This window comes from Ursus arctos, unplaced genomic scaffold, assembly GCF_023065955.2.
Source record: "Ursus arctos isolate Adak ecotype North America unplaced genomic scaffold, UrsArc2.0 scaffold_17, whole genome shotgun sequence".
NCBI lineage: Eukaryota > Metazoa > Chordata > Mammalia > Carnivora > Ursidae > Ursus > Ursus arctos.
In genome coordinates this window covers 26,757,554-26,773,806 of record NW_026622841.1, presented here as the reverse complement: position 1 = coordinate 26,773,806, position 16,253 = coordinate 26,757,554, and the positions used below count along the sequence as shown (strand labels likewise).

The window sequence follows — 16,253 nt, the reverse complement described above, 5'->3', positions numbered from 1 at the left end:
GCTGGCAGACAGAGAGGGCTGAGTTCTCCCCCATTTCCCCTGTATAATGTCGAAACATTCTGGTCTAAGAGCTAACTAATAAGGTCTAGGGTAAAGAGGAAGGAAAGTTTTAACAGTCAAAATCATTGACATGGCATCTTTGGAGACATATGATAGGTAGCAAACTCTTAATAATAAGCTATTGTTAATAAAACTATAAAAAACTATTAACAAAAACTACCACCGCTGAGTACTTAATGTGCACCAAGAACTGTCCTGTATGTTCCACATGTCCTAACTTGCTGAATCCTTACAACAATCCTACAAGGTAAGCATGTTAGTATCAATGCTGACAGATGACCACCTGAGGCCCTGAGAGTTGAAGATGCATTCGGGGTCAATGAGCCAGGAGGTGGCAGAGTTGGGAACAGAACCCAGGCATGTAGGCTGGCTTAGAGAGTAGGCTCTTAACCAATGCACAGTGTTTTAGGAAACAAATCTAGCAGTGACATGCGAGACAAAATCCAGGAGGAAGAGGGACCAGAGGCAGGAGAGGCAAATAGGAGGAACTTCAGTAAATAACTAAAGATAACACAACAGATACAAATGGTGTAAGGAAAAAGAGGAGAATTTTTACTGTGGAACAATTTATCTTCATTTAAAGGATGGTCACTCTGCAAAACAGAATCAAAGAAAAGATCCTAAACTCTGACACAGCTAAAAGAATTTGCAGACTTTGCAAATGATAATTGGAAATGTTTATGTTTTGAGAAAACATTTCTTTAAAACTGATGAGTGTAGAACTCAGTCTCTAGAGAATGGTTTTAACACATACCTGTTCACCAAATCCCCAATTCAGTCCTTCTAGAATAACGCAGGCCAATTTATTCTTCACCATTGTCAGGTTATAATTCAATAACCAATCCCGAATCACAGCTATCTCAGAGGCAGATGGTCGCCAGAGATACAAAGGCAGTTCTTTGAACAAGTATAAAGAAACCTTATTTAAAAGAAAATGATAATTAGGATTGAAACAGAAGGACAATCCTGTATTACTATAATATTATATTAAACTGCTTGCAAAAATTTTTTCCAAAAGACGTGGGGCTTTGTTTGCTTTTTAGACAAATGAAATGGACATCATGGACAACCAAATGAAATAAATATTAAAACTAATGATACACCAAAAGCACATTTTGCTATCCCTTGCAAAGTTCAATAATCCTTTGTTATATATAAATTGGTACACTTCCATTTAAGAAAACCATTTAAGAACACCAAGACCCAAATTTAAAGCCATGATAAATGAGGAGATAGTTGTTCATTTTACAAAAAGATTAAGCACTTTAAATAATGACTTAAATAAACAAAAACCAGAAATAGACTCAAATACAGAGAACAAACTGGTAGTTGCCAGAGGGGAGGGAAGTATGGGGATGGGTGAAAAAGGTACAAATTTCCAGTTATAAAATAAACAAGTCACAGGGATGAGAAGTACAGCATAGGGATTACGGTCAATGATATTGTAATAACTTTGTATAATGACAGATGGTGACTACACTTATCGTGGTGAGCATTTCATAATGTACGCAATTGTCAAATCACTATGTTGTACACCTGAAACGAATAAAATATTGCATGTCAACTATAAAAAAAGTAATTGTTTCTTCTGTGGCATTTGAAAAGATATTTGTTAGCTTCCGAGCAATCTGGGGAGGAGGGACAAGGAGTGGATGGAGGTAAAGAGGAAACGAGATCAACCAAGAGTGGGTAACTGTTGAAGCTGGATGATGAGCACACAGGGATCCATTACCCTAGTCTCTCTTTTATATAGATTTGAAAGATTCTATTAATAAAAAAGTTGTTTTTTTTTTTAAGATTTTATTTATTTGACAGAGACAGCCAGCGAGAGAGGGAACACAAGCAGGGGGAGTGGGAGAGAAAGAAGCAGGCTCCTAGTGGAGGAACCTAATGTGGGGCTCGATCCCGGAACGCCGGGATCACGCCCTGAGCGGAAGGCAGACGCTTAACGACTGCGCCACCCAGGCACCCCCATAATAAAAAAGTTTTTTAAATACTGTTTACAAAAAGTCTATAGCATCACTGTTTGAATAACATACCCATGGGTGCAAATTAAGGTAAATCTTGGTTCACTCAACAGAGTTTGCTTTAAGGGAGAATGATCAGAAGAGCAATCCATTTTATAATGTCTAGAACAGTGCTATCCAGCGGAAATATAATGCAAGCCACAGATGTAATTTTAATTTTTCTAATAGCCACATTTTTAAGAGTTAAATGAAACAAGTAAAATTATGTTTAATAATATATTTCATTTAATCCAATATATCCAATACATTAGCAACACGTAATCATTACACAAAACTATTGAGACATGTTACAAAGAGTACTTTGTTCACACAAAGTCTTGGAAACCCAGCGAGGAGTTTACACTTACAGCACATCTCAATTTGGACTAGCCATCTTTCAAGGACTCTACAGTTATATGCACCTAGTGGTTACTATATTGCACAACACAGATCTACAATATACATACTAGTATTTCTCAGGTTCCTGCACTGCTCCAATGAGAGGCAAAACAAAATGTGGAAGAATAATAGAAAAAATAAATTTTAAAGAAATCTTTCCTTTGTGTGTGTGTGCACTCACATAAATTTTCATGAGGACTTGTTAATATAGGTCTTGAATATTCTGAATTAAATAGTAAAACAGTAATTTTAAAGATGGAAAAATCCTACTTTACCCGGTGAGAATCTGAAAGAAAGGGCGAAATAATGGTTCTAGAACAATGAGTATAACAATGAGATCTGTCCAGAAAAACAACTATCCCTGCTAGTTAAAATAATGGTATAGCATGTATCTGTCCACCAAAAATCAAAGTGTGGCTATCATGAAAGACCCAGGGACATTAAAAAGTTACAAGGGAATATTACCAAAAACTCTATGCCGAAAAATTCAACTAGTTAAATGAAATGGGAAAATGCCTTTAAAAACATAACTTACCAAAACTAAGGAAAAATAAAAATCTGAACAACCTTATATTTATTTTAAAAATGCAAACTGTTATCAAAGGGTTTTCTACAAAGAAAACTCTAGGGCCAGATGATTTCATTGGTAAACTCCACGAAAGAGTCAAGTTAGAATTAATAACAATCTTAAAAAACTCTTTTAAAAAAATAGAAGAGGAAGGAATGCTTCTTAACTCAAATGATAAGGCCAACATAACCCTAAAATCAGAACCTAACAAAGACATAACAATAAAACTATAGATGATCAATACCTCTCGTGAATATACACGTAAAAATCCTCAACAAAAAATATTATCAAACTGAATCTATCAACATATATCAAGACTAATACACCATGACCAAGTGGCTTTTATTCCAGTGAACAATAATGGTTCAACATTTGAAAACTAGAACAATTTAGAGCCCACAGACCATTCCCAGGCTCTGGGGCTACATCTGATTCCTGATTATCCCAAGATGACAACAAAAATATTCAAAGCTATCCTATTCATCTAAAGGCACAGAGGCTTTGAACAAATTCCTCCAAAAATGTCAGCAAGTTCATAGAGCACAAAAGAACTACAGGTATAAACAGAGAATGGACGCATATTTTAGAAGATGTGCTCTAAAAACCTTATGGTCCCAATTTTTACAGTTAAGTTAAACATTATCTCTGGGCACAGTTTACTACTTGAAGTATTATGACCGAATTTAAAATGTAAGTGTAGCCAAAACCAGAAAAACACTTAAGAGAATATGGTGATGGGCTCAATCAAATGGAAAGAATCTCATGACCCCCTCCATGTATATTTCTTTGGGACTCATTCCATTAGATAATCACTCAAAACTGAGCAAACAAAAACATGCTCCTGTATATGGCATATAAAAGGCCTTTCATCTCAATATGATCACATCACAGTGGGATACAATGCTTTTCTTAAAAATTACCACTGCCACATGGAAAACAGTATGGTGGTGCCTCAAAAAATGAAAAATAGAATTATCCTATGTTCCAGCAATTCTACTTCTGGGTATATCCCCAAAAGAATCGAAAGCACGGTCTCAAAGAGACAGATGTATACTCGTGTTCATAGCAGCATCATTTACAGCAGCCAAAAGGAAGAAGCAATCCGAGTGCCCATCAACAGATGAACAGATAAACAAAATGTGGTCTATACATATAATAGAATATTATTCTGGCTTAAGAAGGAAGGAAATTCTGACACGTGCTATGACATGCATACACATTGACAATATGTTAAATGAAGTAAGCCAATCACAAAATGATAAATACTGGATGGTTTCACTTATATGAGGTACCTAGAGCAGTCAAACTCATAGAGAGAGAAAGGAGAATGTTGGTTGCCAGGGCTGGAAGGTGGAGGATGGAGGGAATGGGGACTTACTGTTTAATCGGTACCGAGTTCCAGTTTTGCAAGATGAAGAATTCTGTAGATGGATGATGGTGATGGTAGGCAGCAAAACAATGTGACAACAACCTGACTATTTTTCTCATTGCTCCATGAATGCAGGATTTAACAGGATTTAACAGATCAAAAAAAGCAAAACAAAATCAGTGTTCTTACCATTCCCACCTGGTCAATGGTGTCTTGAACTCGATCCAAAAGGATAGAAATGATCTCAGGGTGAACAGCTGTAATGGCCCCTAAGAGCTCTCGACCAACCTTTGAAAAAGTCTCTCTGGTGGACAGGGTGACATAAGATACCTAAAAATGGGAGGAGGTGGAGATGGCACTTTCAGTCAATTACCAGTCAAAACACAGTTCCATAATTCATTTAGGATGTTTTCAAGTAAAGGAGAAAGAATCTCACACTGAGCCTTGGATCGCACCATGTTCAAAAAGATAGACCTTTGGAGGGCAAACTGTCTACCCTGAGCCTAGGAGTCAGAAGAGGCAGGGAAGCAACTATGTAACAATGACTTCAAGTACCCCAAACAGGAAGTATGTCCCAAAGTCTGTCTGTAACTATAAAATAGTCCCTTTGGTGTAAAAACTTCTTTAAATTTGAGAAAATTGCTAAAATGATGAAAATCAGAATGCATTTCACAGAAATCCCTATTTTCTCCTACAAAATAAGATCCCCAACAACAAGAGCTTCTAAAATAGCAATGTTCACCAACTCCTCTTAAACAACATATTCCAAAGTACAGGCTGCACTCCACTGATGCCAATGGCAAGCAGGTTTTTTAAAAAACACAAGGGAAGAGAACAGAAAAATAACAGAATAGAATAGAAAAAGGTGAGAGTGCATCTCTGTAAGATTAAGTACTGCTTCAATTTCACACAGTTATACACACACACACACAAGCAGCATCAGAATGTAACACACAATATAATTTTTACTCTGAGTACTAACCAAAACCCTTGAAACATTCAAGAGCACAATTTTACTTTCACAAAAGACTGAGAATGCCACTTACCGTGTATGAAAACAGCCCTTCCCCCACCCCCTGCAACAGTCTCATACCATGATGACAGTCTGGAATTCCAGATCGATTTAGGCCTTAACTTCATGCATTAAGTACAAAATACAAATACAGGAATAGCCTAGTATCTGATCCTGGAAAAGGACTTTAGATCATCCAGTTCTATCATTCTCAAACTGGAGTACTAGCGAGAAGGTAATAAACTCAGATAATCTTCCTCAAACATAACTTTAAGTTTACTTGAATAGTTTGGAAGAAATATTTTCTAATGAAGATAAACAGATAAATGATAATCTAAGTGGAAAATATGCATCTTTTTTTTTAATTAAAGCATCTTTTTAAGATTTTATTTATTTGACAGAGAGAGAGAGAGAGAGACAGCCAGCGAGAGAGGGAACACAGGCAGGGGAGTGGGAGAGGAAGAAGCAGGCTCCCAGCGGAGGAGCCCGATGCAGGGCTCGATCCCAGAACGCCGGGATCACGCCCTGAGCCAAAGGCAGACGCTTAACGACTGCGCCACCCAGGCGCCCCTAAAGCATCTTTTTAAATATATGGGTTATGTCTCTAGACACTCAGGGTCCAGAGTCTGCTGTCTTCCTCCCTTAGGGATGGCTCAGTGAAAAGGTGAAGAAGGCAAGGATCTCATCCCAGCCTGTCATTTTATAGCTGAGGAAGCTGAGCCCAGAGTGGTGGGGCACCTTTTCAGCTGTGAGATGGGCAACTGCTAGCAGTTAAAACAAACCCAGGTCTTCTACTTGAGCACCAGTATCCTTTCCACCATCTCATTTAAACTGGCTTGGAAGGGATGCCTGGGTGGCTCAGTCAGACAGGCATCTGACTCTTGATTTTGGCTCAAGTCATGATCTCAGGGTTGTGGGATCGAGCCCCATGTCAGGCTCCATGCTCACTGGGGAGTCTACTTGAGATTCTCTCTCCCTCACCCTCTGCCTCTCCCCCTGCTTGCATAATCAATCAATCAATAAAATCTTTTTAAAAATAAATAAATAAACTGGCTCAGAGGCAGGCCTCTGTGTTATTGGCACTGTTGTGGGGAAAAGGGGTAACAGACAGTGTTAAAACCCAAGTGTCAGGCTATGTCATCAGATTGTCTATTCCTCACCAAAACTCATGCATCAAATGTCAAGAGACAGTAGGGGGAAATGGAATGAGTATGATCCATATTTTCAATACTCCTTATAGCTAAATTATATTCCTTTGATTTTCTATCTCCTTTCCTGAGTGTGGACAGTACAAGTTCATCATATTTTTTTTGTAAAGCAATCCCAAAAGAATCAACGCATGGACAATCCCCAAGAAAACATTTTTTAGCTGATTTCTAAAACTTAATATTCTAACCTCATATATCTCCAGAACAATAATTTTTATGAAGTCTTCATCCACATTGGTTCTTCTGGCCTGAGCCATCTGAGCAAATGTAGTCAGAAGGCAAATCTCTTCCGAGCTGTTCATGGAAGAAAGACACTTCTCAAAGTTCACAAAGTGTTCTGGGTCTGCAAGTTCAGGGCAAGAAAATTAAAATAGGGAAAGAATGAAGATGTATCACTTTAATCACTCTTCCAGAGAGAAAGAAGATATAAAATTAAAAGACATTAAAAAATATTTAAGAGTCTTTGTTCCAGAATGGATTTCTATAGGCTTCAGGAAAAAGGCCAGACGAAATTCCAACTCTACATATAATGTAGCCTCAGAGCTGCCACTTAACATTTCCAATTCTCAGTTTCTCCACCTGCCTTAAAAGGTTGTTGAAGATTAAATGACACTAGTAACTAGTGATGGGTTTTGTCACCAGGTGAGACACCTTCAAAGACACACTTGAAACAACTTGGTAACTGTCAGCCAAATGAATGAGGACAACCTTACTAATGAAAACTGCTCCGACTAGCAAAGCACTCAGCACAAACACAGCATTCAATCCAAACAAGAGATTTTCTTATAAATGAAAATCTGGGGCAAGAATTAGTTACAACCATGACTGCGGCACTGCTAAAGGTAATAAACAGTATACAGTGTGTTGGTTCTACCAACATCTTGGAGGATGCAGTGTAATGTAATACTTTACATTCTGTTACTAGGGGACACTACTGACAAACAGCTTTGGGATCTGTGACAGAAAACTAAATGTCACAAAGGCAAAGATGCAGAGGAAAAGATTTTTAAAAATCTGTTTAAAAATTATTCCCCTGATGGAATTTTCACAGAAAGAAGGCAATAATCCTACACTTCTTTCCATGTGTTTACACATTTGAGAAATCAAAGCTAGTCCATCAAGTGTCCTGTATTTTCAAAATAACTCCATGGGGGCATTTACAACCCAATTTTCATTTCCCATCCCCAAGCTGGGATCATAACAAGTTACTACCCAGAGCATTTTAAGAATAATGAAAACCAGAATTATCATTCTAATATGTCAAAACAATAAAGCAATTTTTGAATTTCAAAATTATTATATATGAGTACACAGAGTAAAATATTCTCTTAGTCCTTCTAAAAATAAAAGGAATAAAGCCAAGAAGAGCAAAGGCACACAGGGAAGGAAAGCTCTATGCTGCATACTTTGGCCAGGCTGTACCTTGGAGCTGCTTCTTGCACTCAGCAGGAGGGAGAGTGACGCAGAGCTCCTCCAGATTCCCACTCTCCACCTGGTGCATGAGGTAGAAGAGCTTCCAGAGCATCTGAACCGACAGCGTCCCAAAGGGCATTTCCGACATAAACAGCCAAATGCCAAGTCTGCATGTTTTAAAGAGTAGGAATAATTTCATGTATCAGTCAACTTCACCACACTGAGAAAGCAGGCAGACCTGCTTTGGTAGAAAAAAAAGTCCTAAAATCACAACACAGCAATTTTTCTAACATGCTTTGGCCATCAACACCTCAAGGATGGGTAACAATAATATCAGCAGTCCCACAGCACTTAGTCCGTGCCAGGCACTGTTCTTATCACCCCACCATATATCCCATCTCATTCGATCCTCACTAAAACCAATGCAAGCATTATTACTGATACTACCCCCAATTTACACATAAGGCCACTAAGGCAGAGCAGTGTTTTGAACCAAAGATCTTTTTAAGGCCTGAGTGACAGAGAGGTGCTTAGATATGGATGAATGTGTCTGAGCCTATGTGCAGGTACAAGTGTGCACACAGACACACGTGCAATGAGTGGGAGGAGAATCAAAAACCCTCCGGGGACTCCCTACTCATCACTGAATGAAATTCACACTCCACAGCCCCACGTTCAAAGGCTTCCACCATGCAGCTCAGACCCATGTTTCTCACCAGAGCCCTCGCTGCATTCAGAGTATGAGACCATTCCTGGACAAGCCTGGCGAGAACGTCGTACCTCCAAACGGCCATCTCTCCACTTGTGAAGCCCTCCTCTGATTTCCTCCTCAGCACTATTTCAGAACTCCATCTATACCTGACTTTGGCGATATCATATCCTTTACCAGTGGTTCTCACACTGGAGTGGGCAGAAAAATCACAGGGAGACTATTCCAGGGGGGAGGAATGAGTAAGGGACAGGCGGGGCTAGGTAGGGAGAGATAGATGGGGGCTATGTGATCAGGCGCACGGAAATCCCAAAAACGTGGAGGTGTGGGGAAACCAGAGATAAGGGAACAAACCCGACCACCCTGCCCTAGGCCTGGAGGGTAGGGTGTCTTTTTTATGATAATCACCTGTGACAACAAAGAATAACCAGACCCTAAAAATGAAGTAAGCCATTGAAAGTGTTATCACAGTCCTTGCTCAACGGTGATATCAATAGAGATGTTAAAAGGATTTAAGTTCCTTGGTTAGCTTTCTATGAAAGACCAACCCTAAAGGTCCTCAGTGGCAACCTGGTCAGGACCCCTCTCAGTCTCGAGAGTTTTTTCTGTATCTTCACTTAATAAACGTCTATTGGTTTACTCCCCAAAACAAACAAGCAAGCAAACAAAAAAACCCAAGGGAGACTTTGTGGAAAATGCAGATTCCAAGGCCTGCCTACAGAGATCCTGATTTTGTAGGTCAGAGCTTGGGCCCAAGAATTTGCAGGTTCTAGTCATCCCAGGTGACTCAGACTCAAGTGCTCCTTAAACCACACAGGGAGAAATGCCTCAAGTTGCTGTAAATTTACGTACACATACAAACCACAACAATTTGAAAGCAGAAACCAGGTTTTGCTCATCTTTGAAGAAACCAAAACGTAACCTAGAGTTTTATATTTTAATTATCCAGTATCTTGAGAAGAATCAGCACTCAGTAAATGCTCATTAAAATTTGGTTATGTGAATTTTATCTCAAAAAAATCTTTAAAAAAAAACAGGGAGGCACTCAAAACTGTTGCTGTATGTTGGGAAAACCTACAAACTGACCGATTACAAACAAACAAAGCTTATTAAGAGAAAAAGAAATTAAACAGTACATGCCTGACCCCCATCTGTGGGCCATCATGCTGCTAGTGGCCCAAACTACCACTGACCTAGATTCTGAAAAGCAATAGCTAGACTCCTGAGCAAAGGTTGAAGAGACTGTTAAGTTCAGTTGGGCCAAGCTTCTGTCTTATTAAATAATTATCCTAACACCTCACATAGGACCTGACACTCTTGCATAACTTATCCCAAAACAATGAGAGGAAATTACAGAGGCCTTAAAAGTAATGTCACAGGACTGTGCATTTCAGGCCACGAAATTCCCCATATGGCAGATATGTAGTAAGTCTGGCTTAGGTTTTTCCTGTCTTTTGGTTTCATTTTGCTTTAGGCTGAGGGATAACCACTGTCAGAAATTTCTATTGGAGGGGCACCTGGGTGGCTCAGTCGTTAAGCGTCTGCCTTAGGCTCAGGGCGTGATCCCAGGGTTCTGGGATCAAGCCCCACATCAGGCTCCTCCACTGGGAGCCTGCTTCTTCCTCTCCCACTCCGCCTGCTTGTGTTCCCTCTCTTGCGGGCTGTCTCTCTGTCGAATAAATAAATAAATAATCTTTAAAAAAAAAAAAAAGGAAAAAGAAAGAAAGAAAGAAAGAAAGAAAGAAAGAAAGAAAAAGATAGATTTCTATTGGAGTGCCAAATAAATTTAAATGTCATGGCTTTAAACATCTGATTCTCATGTAATTTCTCTCCTAAAATAAGTTATACTCAAGAATAACAGTTCTCAATATTTTAAAGTTTAAAATGATTATCACCTTTGTGAATTACATGTATTTTGCTACAGGACAGTTCCCAGCTCAGACTCTAGGAGCTGGTAACTACGGTGAGAGCTTTTCATCTCAGCTAAGTGGCCACAAGACGAGTGACAGATCAGAGACGGAAGACTGTTCTGCAGGGTTCCGCACAGGATCTGGTGCACCTCATGAGACCACCGAATTTACACACACAGTAACGAGCAAACAAAATAGTGTAACGAGTAGAAATAAATTTCTAAGCCCAAGTTCTATTTATCTTAGACCCATGCTTTCTGAGTGCCTAAAAGTGCTTAAGACTTAGTCAAAGGAGTTCTGATTGTTCTCTAAGCGAGCAGTTATTCTATTCTTCATCTGAAACCACAAAAGAACCACCACCACTTACATCTAAAAAGTCCTCCATGATTTAAAAAGTATTTCCATAGATTACTGCACTTCATCCAGGGAACATATCCACGAGGTCAATGAACAGGTAGAATCATTACCATCATCTCCGTTTTATAAATGAGAAAGTGAGAAGACAAAGACTAGGTGACTTGCCCAAGGTGACAGTAAACAGCAGGCAAGACTCAAAGCCACTACACAACACACAATAAATATGGGCTGAAGCTAAGAGACCCATGGCAAGAGGGAGCAGAGACAACTCAGAAGAAGGCAAAGGTGGGGAAAAGCTGGCAGTTCATGAGTGGGCTGGAGGCCAGCAAATGTCTCCTAGTGGAGGGCACCATGCTCGGCAGAACTTGGTCCTACACGTGGCCAGATGCTCAGGGAAGACAGTGCAGGAGCCGCCACTGTGCCCCTGCCTCCGCCTCAAGTGTATCCTAGGCTATAAGCAGCAACAAAGGCAACGTGATCGGAAGACAGCATTTACACAGCCAAGACGGGGGACTAGGACGCACGAGAATCCTCACGGTAAGACAACTTGAACAATAAAATGGGCAGATCATTTGTACGGTGCACTGAGCACCTACTCTGCCTCTCTCAGGCACTGAGGTGGGAAACAGAATTCACAGCTCGTTCAAGGCTACCCCGAAAGTTCAGGGATGGCAAAACTGAGAATTCGGAATCGGGTTATTTTAAGATCGAAAGAATCCTTAAACAGCGCATTTCAGTCACCACTACAGATGAGGAAACTAAAGACAACGAATTTGCCCAAGATAAGAAACAGATGAAATACACTTAGACATTATTATAAGAGACCTACTGTAGTCGATGACTTTCACACCAATCTTCCTCACTAGCCAGGGAGCCATTTCCCAGCAATTATCATACATCTTACCTTTTGGCTTTCAGCACATGTAGGACAGCTCTCAAAAACAGCTCATCAAATTCAACCTGTAGTTTCTCCACGGAGTAGGGCTGCTGTGCCAGAGCCACGCCTCGGCTGTGCCCCACAAACTGTGCCCAATGGTCGCTCACATAACCAAGGGTCATCCTGAGCAGGAGGAAAGGCAAGATGGCACTTTTCATTAATGCGCTCAATCCTGGCACCTTTATATGACATTTGAAGCATTAATTTATTCAATATATTTATGGAACACCTACTATCTTCTAGGCGCTAAAGAGAATTCAGTGGGGGGACAAACCCTACCCTTATGCGGCTTACATTTAGTGGAGGGCAAACAGACACTAAAGAAAAGTGAAAAGTATAATGTGTCATACGGTCATAAGTGATGATGAGGAAAATAAGTAGGAGAGGGCACTAAAGTTTCTCTGGAGTTGGCCAGAGTAAGGGAGCTGGATGGGAGCAGGAAAGGCCTCACTGAAGAGGGACGTGCAAGTAAAGACCAGAAGAAATCACAGGGATATCAAAGGGAAGAGCATCCAGGTAGAAGGAACAACCAGTGTGAAGGCTCCAAGGTGTGTTCAGATTGTTGGAGGAGCAGCAAGGCAGCCGGCATGTGAAAGCAACGTGAGTGAGAGGGAGACTGGCTGGAGAGGAAATCAGGAAAGTGACAGGAAACCAGACCGTGAAGACCAGGCCACTGTGAACCCTTTGGCTTTTACTCTGAATGAGACTGGGACCAGAGGAGTGACATAAGCTGTTGACTCACCATTTACAGGGAACACTGGCTGTTGTGAGAATCAGCAGAGGGGAGAAGAAGGGCAAAAGCAGGAAGAGAAGTCAGGAGATTATTACAATTATAATTAGGGAGAAATATCTGAGAATGAACTACGGTGGTAGCAGTGACAGTGGGGAGAAGCAGCTGGTTTCTGGAAACGGCATGTTTCATCAGTTCAAAAGACACACATCTTTCACACTGTAATCCCTGCAACGGGAATGTGTATCAAGTTGATGACATGCCATATTTTTGTAGCATTTTTTCTTAGAGGCACGCAAAATGCATCTTCAGAATTGGTGGCATCTTAGAGTTGATGACAGACAGTGTTTTGAAGGTGGAGAGGACAGAATTGGCTGGTAGACTGGATGTGGGATGTAAAAAGTCAGGCATGACACCAAGTATTCTGGCCCGAGCAACCAGAAGAATAAAGTTGCCAGTTACTGAAAGCGGGAAGGCCAAGGAGGAGCGGCCTGGGAGGCGGGACAAGGGAGGTCCAACGGGTGTATCAACTACAATGTTCGTGAGTCATCCAGGTGAAGGTGCTGAGTTGGCAGCTGGGCTTACAAGCTAAAGAGAGAGTCATGCGCTGGAAATAGAACTCTGAGAATCGTAACAGTATTTCAATGATACTGAAAGACATGAGAATGGATGAAATCCCAAGAGCAAGTTTCAATGGAGAGAAGAGGTCCAGGAACCAAGTCCTGAGACTCCAACATCAAGAAGTTTGGGAGTGAGGATGAAAACAACCAAGGAAGCATAAAATGAGCAGCCAGGGAAATGGAGGAAAAACCAGGAGAATGTGGGATCACGGAAACCAAGCAAAGAAAATGTTTTAAGGAGAAAGTGAGCAACTCTGAGAAAGCTATGTAAACTATGAGAGAGATATGAAGGAGGAGGAAGCCTCAGAACTGGCCGCTGGATCAGGAGAACAAAGTTCATTAGCAACCTTCATTCTTAAGAGCTGTCCGGGGAGTGCGGAGGGGGGGTGACTGTGGAGAGTTCAAGCAAGAACGGAGGAAAAAACCTGGAACCAGTAGATGACCTGAAGAAAAGGACCTTGTAGAAAATTGTTCTACAAATGGAAGGTGTGAGAAGAATCTGTGATAGATACAAAGAAAAATAAAGATGGAAGACAAAGAAAGAATAATCATAACACACTACAATAATCAGCTATAAGTATTTACACAGAAATATTATAAAGAGTGACTACTGACCTTAAAGCAGTAATAACAATGCCTTTCCTACAGAGTTAATGGGAGAATAAAATGAGAAGGTATATTCCTGGCACTCAATCCTACATCACATAGACGAGCACAAGGACAGGTTTTACCTTATTTACGGAGCAGAATCAGAAATGAATGTCTGGACTTCTGATAATAAGTAAATGGGCTTTTAGATTTAAAGACATTACTCTCCAAGTCACCAGCCATCCTTCCTCCCACCATCTAGTTTTCATCAGCCTCTACTAAAGGTTTTCTCAAGACCTTAAAAGTCACCCCCCAGCCTTGCAGGGCATCCTTTAATCATTTACCTGGCTTTACAAAGCACATGGATACATATCAAAAATAAATTAATTACAATCAATTTTGTTTTGGAAACATAACTGAGGAAGGGGAGAAGTTTTAGAGGCTTTTTGTGGATGGAAGGGAGGTTGGAAGAAATAACAGCATATTGATGTGCTGAGGGAATGACAGTAAAGACAGAAAAATTAGTGACTCAGAAAAGAGGGTACAAAATTAATTCAATAAAGAGCAGTACACGTTCTCAAAATTTATTCATGCTTAAATTTATTTCCATCAAATAAATGACAATGCTTCCCCTAGTTCAAAACAGTGGCCACTGACAGAAGTCTTTGCAACTTTCTTTAAGTGGTATTTAACAGAAAATCAGAATAAGAAAAAATAAGAGAAGTAACAGGGAAACAATGACACGAGAGAGCTATTGCCAATCTTCTACACTACGTTCAAAAGGGAATGCTGTAAAAAGATCCAGACATCCCGAAGAATATAACACCTCAATTTCAACAAGGGACTAATGTAATTCATTCGTAATTTCCCAAGCCACTCATTCCACCCCCTCCCCATTTTAGGTCCTACATGGCTACCAAAGCACAGGCAAAAGTGAGGAGGTAGAAGAAAACAGGGAGCAAGGGAAAAGGAGAGAGGCTTCAATAAGGCTTCATTTTCCTTGACTGAGCTGAGCTTCTCTGGCCAAGTTCAACCCAGCAACTGCTTAGAGGACCCTGACTCCAAGGACAATTATCTAGCAAGCCAGTTAAATTTGAGATAATTAACCAAATATTCTGACTGGAAGCATTTATAGAATTCCCATCTGCTAGATGGTGAAAAAAAATTTCTTACTTTTATGATAAATCATGAAAGAGGTTGTGTATGAAACTACACGGACATGAATGTCCATCATGCCAATTTCGCAGTATGTGTGTCTGACCCAGGCAAAGGCAAATAGAAACAGATGTCCCAACAGCAGTATTACCTGATCATATAACCAATCCGCTTCACAAACTGCCTGTAGCGTGCCCTATTAAAGGTCTCTAATCCCACAGCCAGAAGCTCCACCAGTGAGTTTGCAAAGGCAAAAATTTTCATCATCTCTTGAGGTCTTGTTGTTTCAGGTAAATAATCACCTAGAAGTTAATCGGAGAAAATGAAGAAATTATAATTACTACAAAAATACACTGAAGAACACGGGTGTAAACACCTCACTGAAGAAACAAAGCCAAGGCAGAGAAAGCTTAACAATCCCCATGCTCAGGCTCCTCTGTCACCATGAAATGGGGAACCTGAGACAAAGTGCAAAATGAAAACAATATATTCAAGCTGGGCGGTGTGGGGGTGCCTGGGTGGCTCAGTTGGTTAAGCATCTGCCCTCGGCTTGGGTCATGGTCTCGGGGTCCTGGGATCGAGCCCCACCTGGGCTCCCTGCTCAGCAGGGAGTCTGCTTCTCCTTCTCCCTCTCTCTCTGCCCCTCCCCGCCCCTGGTCATGCTCTCTCTCTCTCTCAAATAAATAAATAAAATCTTAAAAAAAGAAAAGCTGGGTCATGTGCAAGCTAGCTGACCTTTCTGCATTTTAGCACTAGGTGGGAAATTATAATCACAAGAGAAAGGAAGGAAATCTCACTGAGATCTGATGCAACCATGTCTGCACCGTATGGCCAGGCACCAGGGAACCTGAATCAGGAACCTGCCCGAGATGGAAGGCTGGAGGCTGAGTTCCTGTGTTGAGCTTGCCACTATCCCAAATAACACATGACAAAAGAAATCAGTCTACCTTTTGCTTTAAACCCAAGAAGATGTTGAAAGAGTTCATGGAACGGAAACTGGGATAAAAGGATAACCAAATCATCTTCATTAAGGAGAAGCCAACTGGTCTCGGGGTCTTCATCCTAAGGGAAGAAGGGGGAATGAAACATGAGAGACTATGGACTATGAGAAACAAACTGAGGGCTACAGAGGGGAGGGGGGTGGGGGAATGGGATAGACCGGTGATGGGTAGTAAGGAGGGCACATATTGCATGGTGCACTGGGTGTTATAC

The 16,253-nt window shown here is 40.7% G+C and overlaps 1 protein-coding gene across 7 annotated transcripts in view; it reads right to left on the bottom strand.

Moving 5' to 3' along the window:
* Positions 1-16,253, bottom strand: part of EPG5 (ectopic P-granules 5 autophagy tethering factor) — a 162,903-nt gene that overhangs the window by 124,958 nt on the left and 21,692 nt on the right. For 5 of the 7 annotated variants that reach the window (XR_008959700.1, XM_057313113.1, XM_044382977.3 and 2 more), the window contains exons 8-14: positions 15,989-16,103; positions 15,193-15,343; positions 11,916-12,071; positions 8,045-8,202; positions 6,811-6,965; positions 4,592-4,732; positions 815-979 (exon numbers count right to left, since the gene is read on the bottom strand). Coding sequence is in view for 6 of the 7 variants with exons in the window: in XM_057313113.1 (XP_057169096.1) it covers positions 815-979; positions 4,592-4,732; positions 6,811-6,965; positions 8,045-8,202; positions 11,916-12,071; positions 15,193-15,343; positions 15,989-16,103 (1,041 nt within the window). In the remaining variant the exon portion in view is untranslated. The remainder of the gene's footprint in view (positions 1-814; positions 980-4,591; positions 4,733-6,810; positions 6,966-8,044; positions 8,203-11,915; positions 12,072-15,192; positions 15,344-15,988; positions 16,104-16,253) is intronic. The other 2 variants (XM_057313114.1, XM_048218570.2) reach the window with 1 other exon arrangement.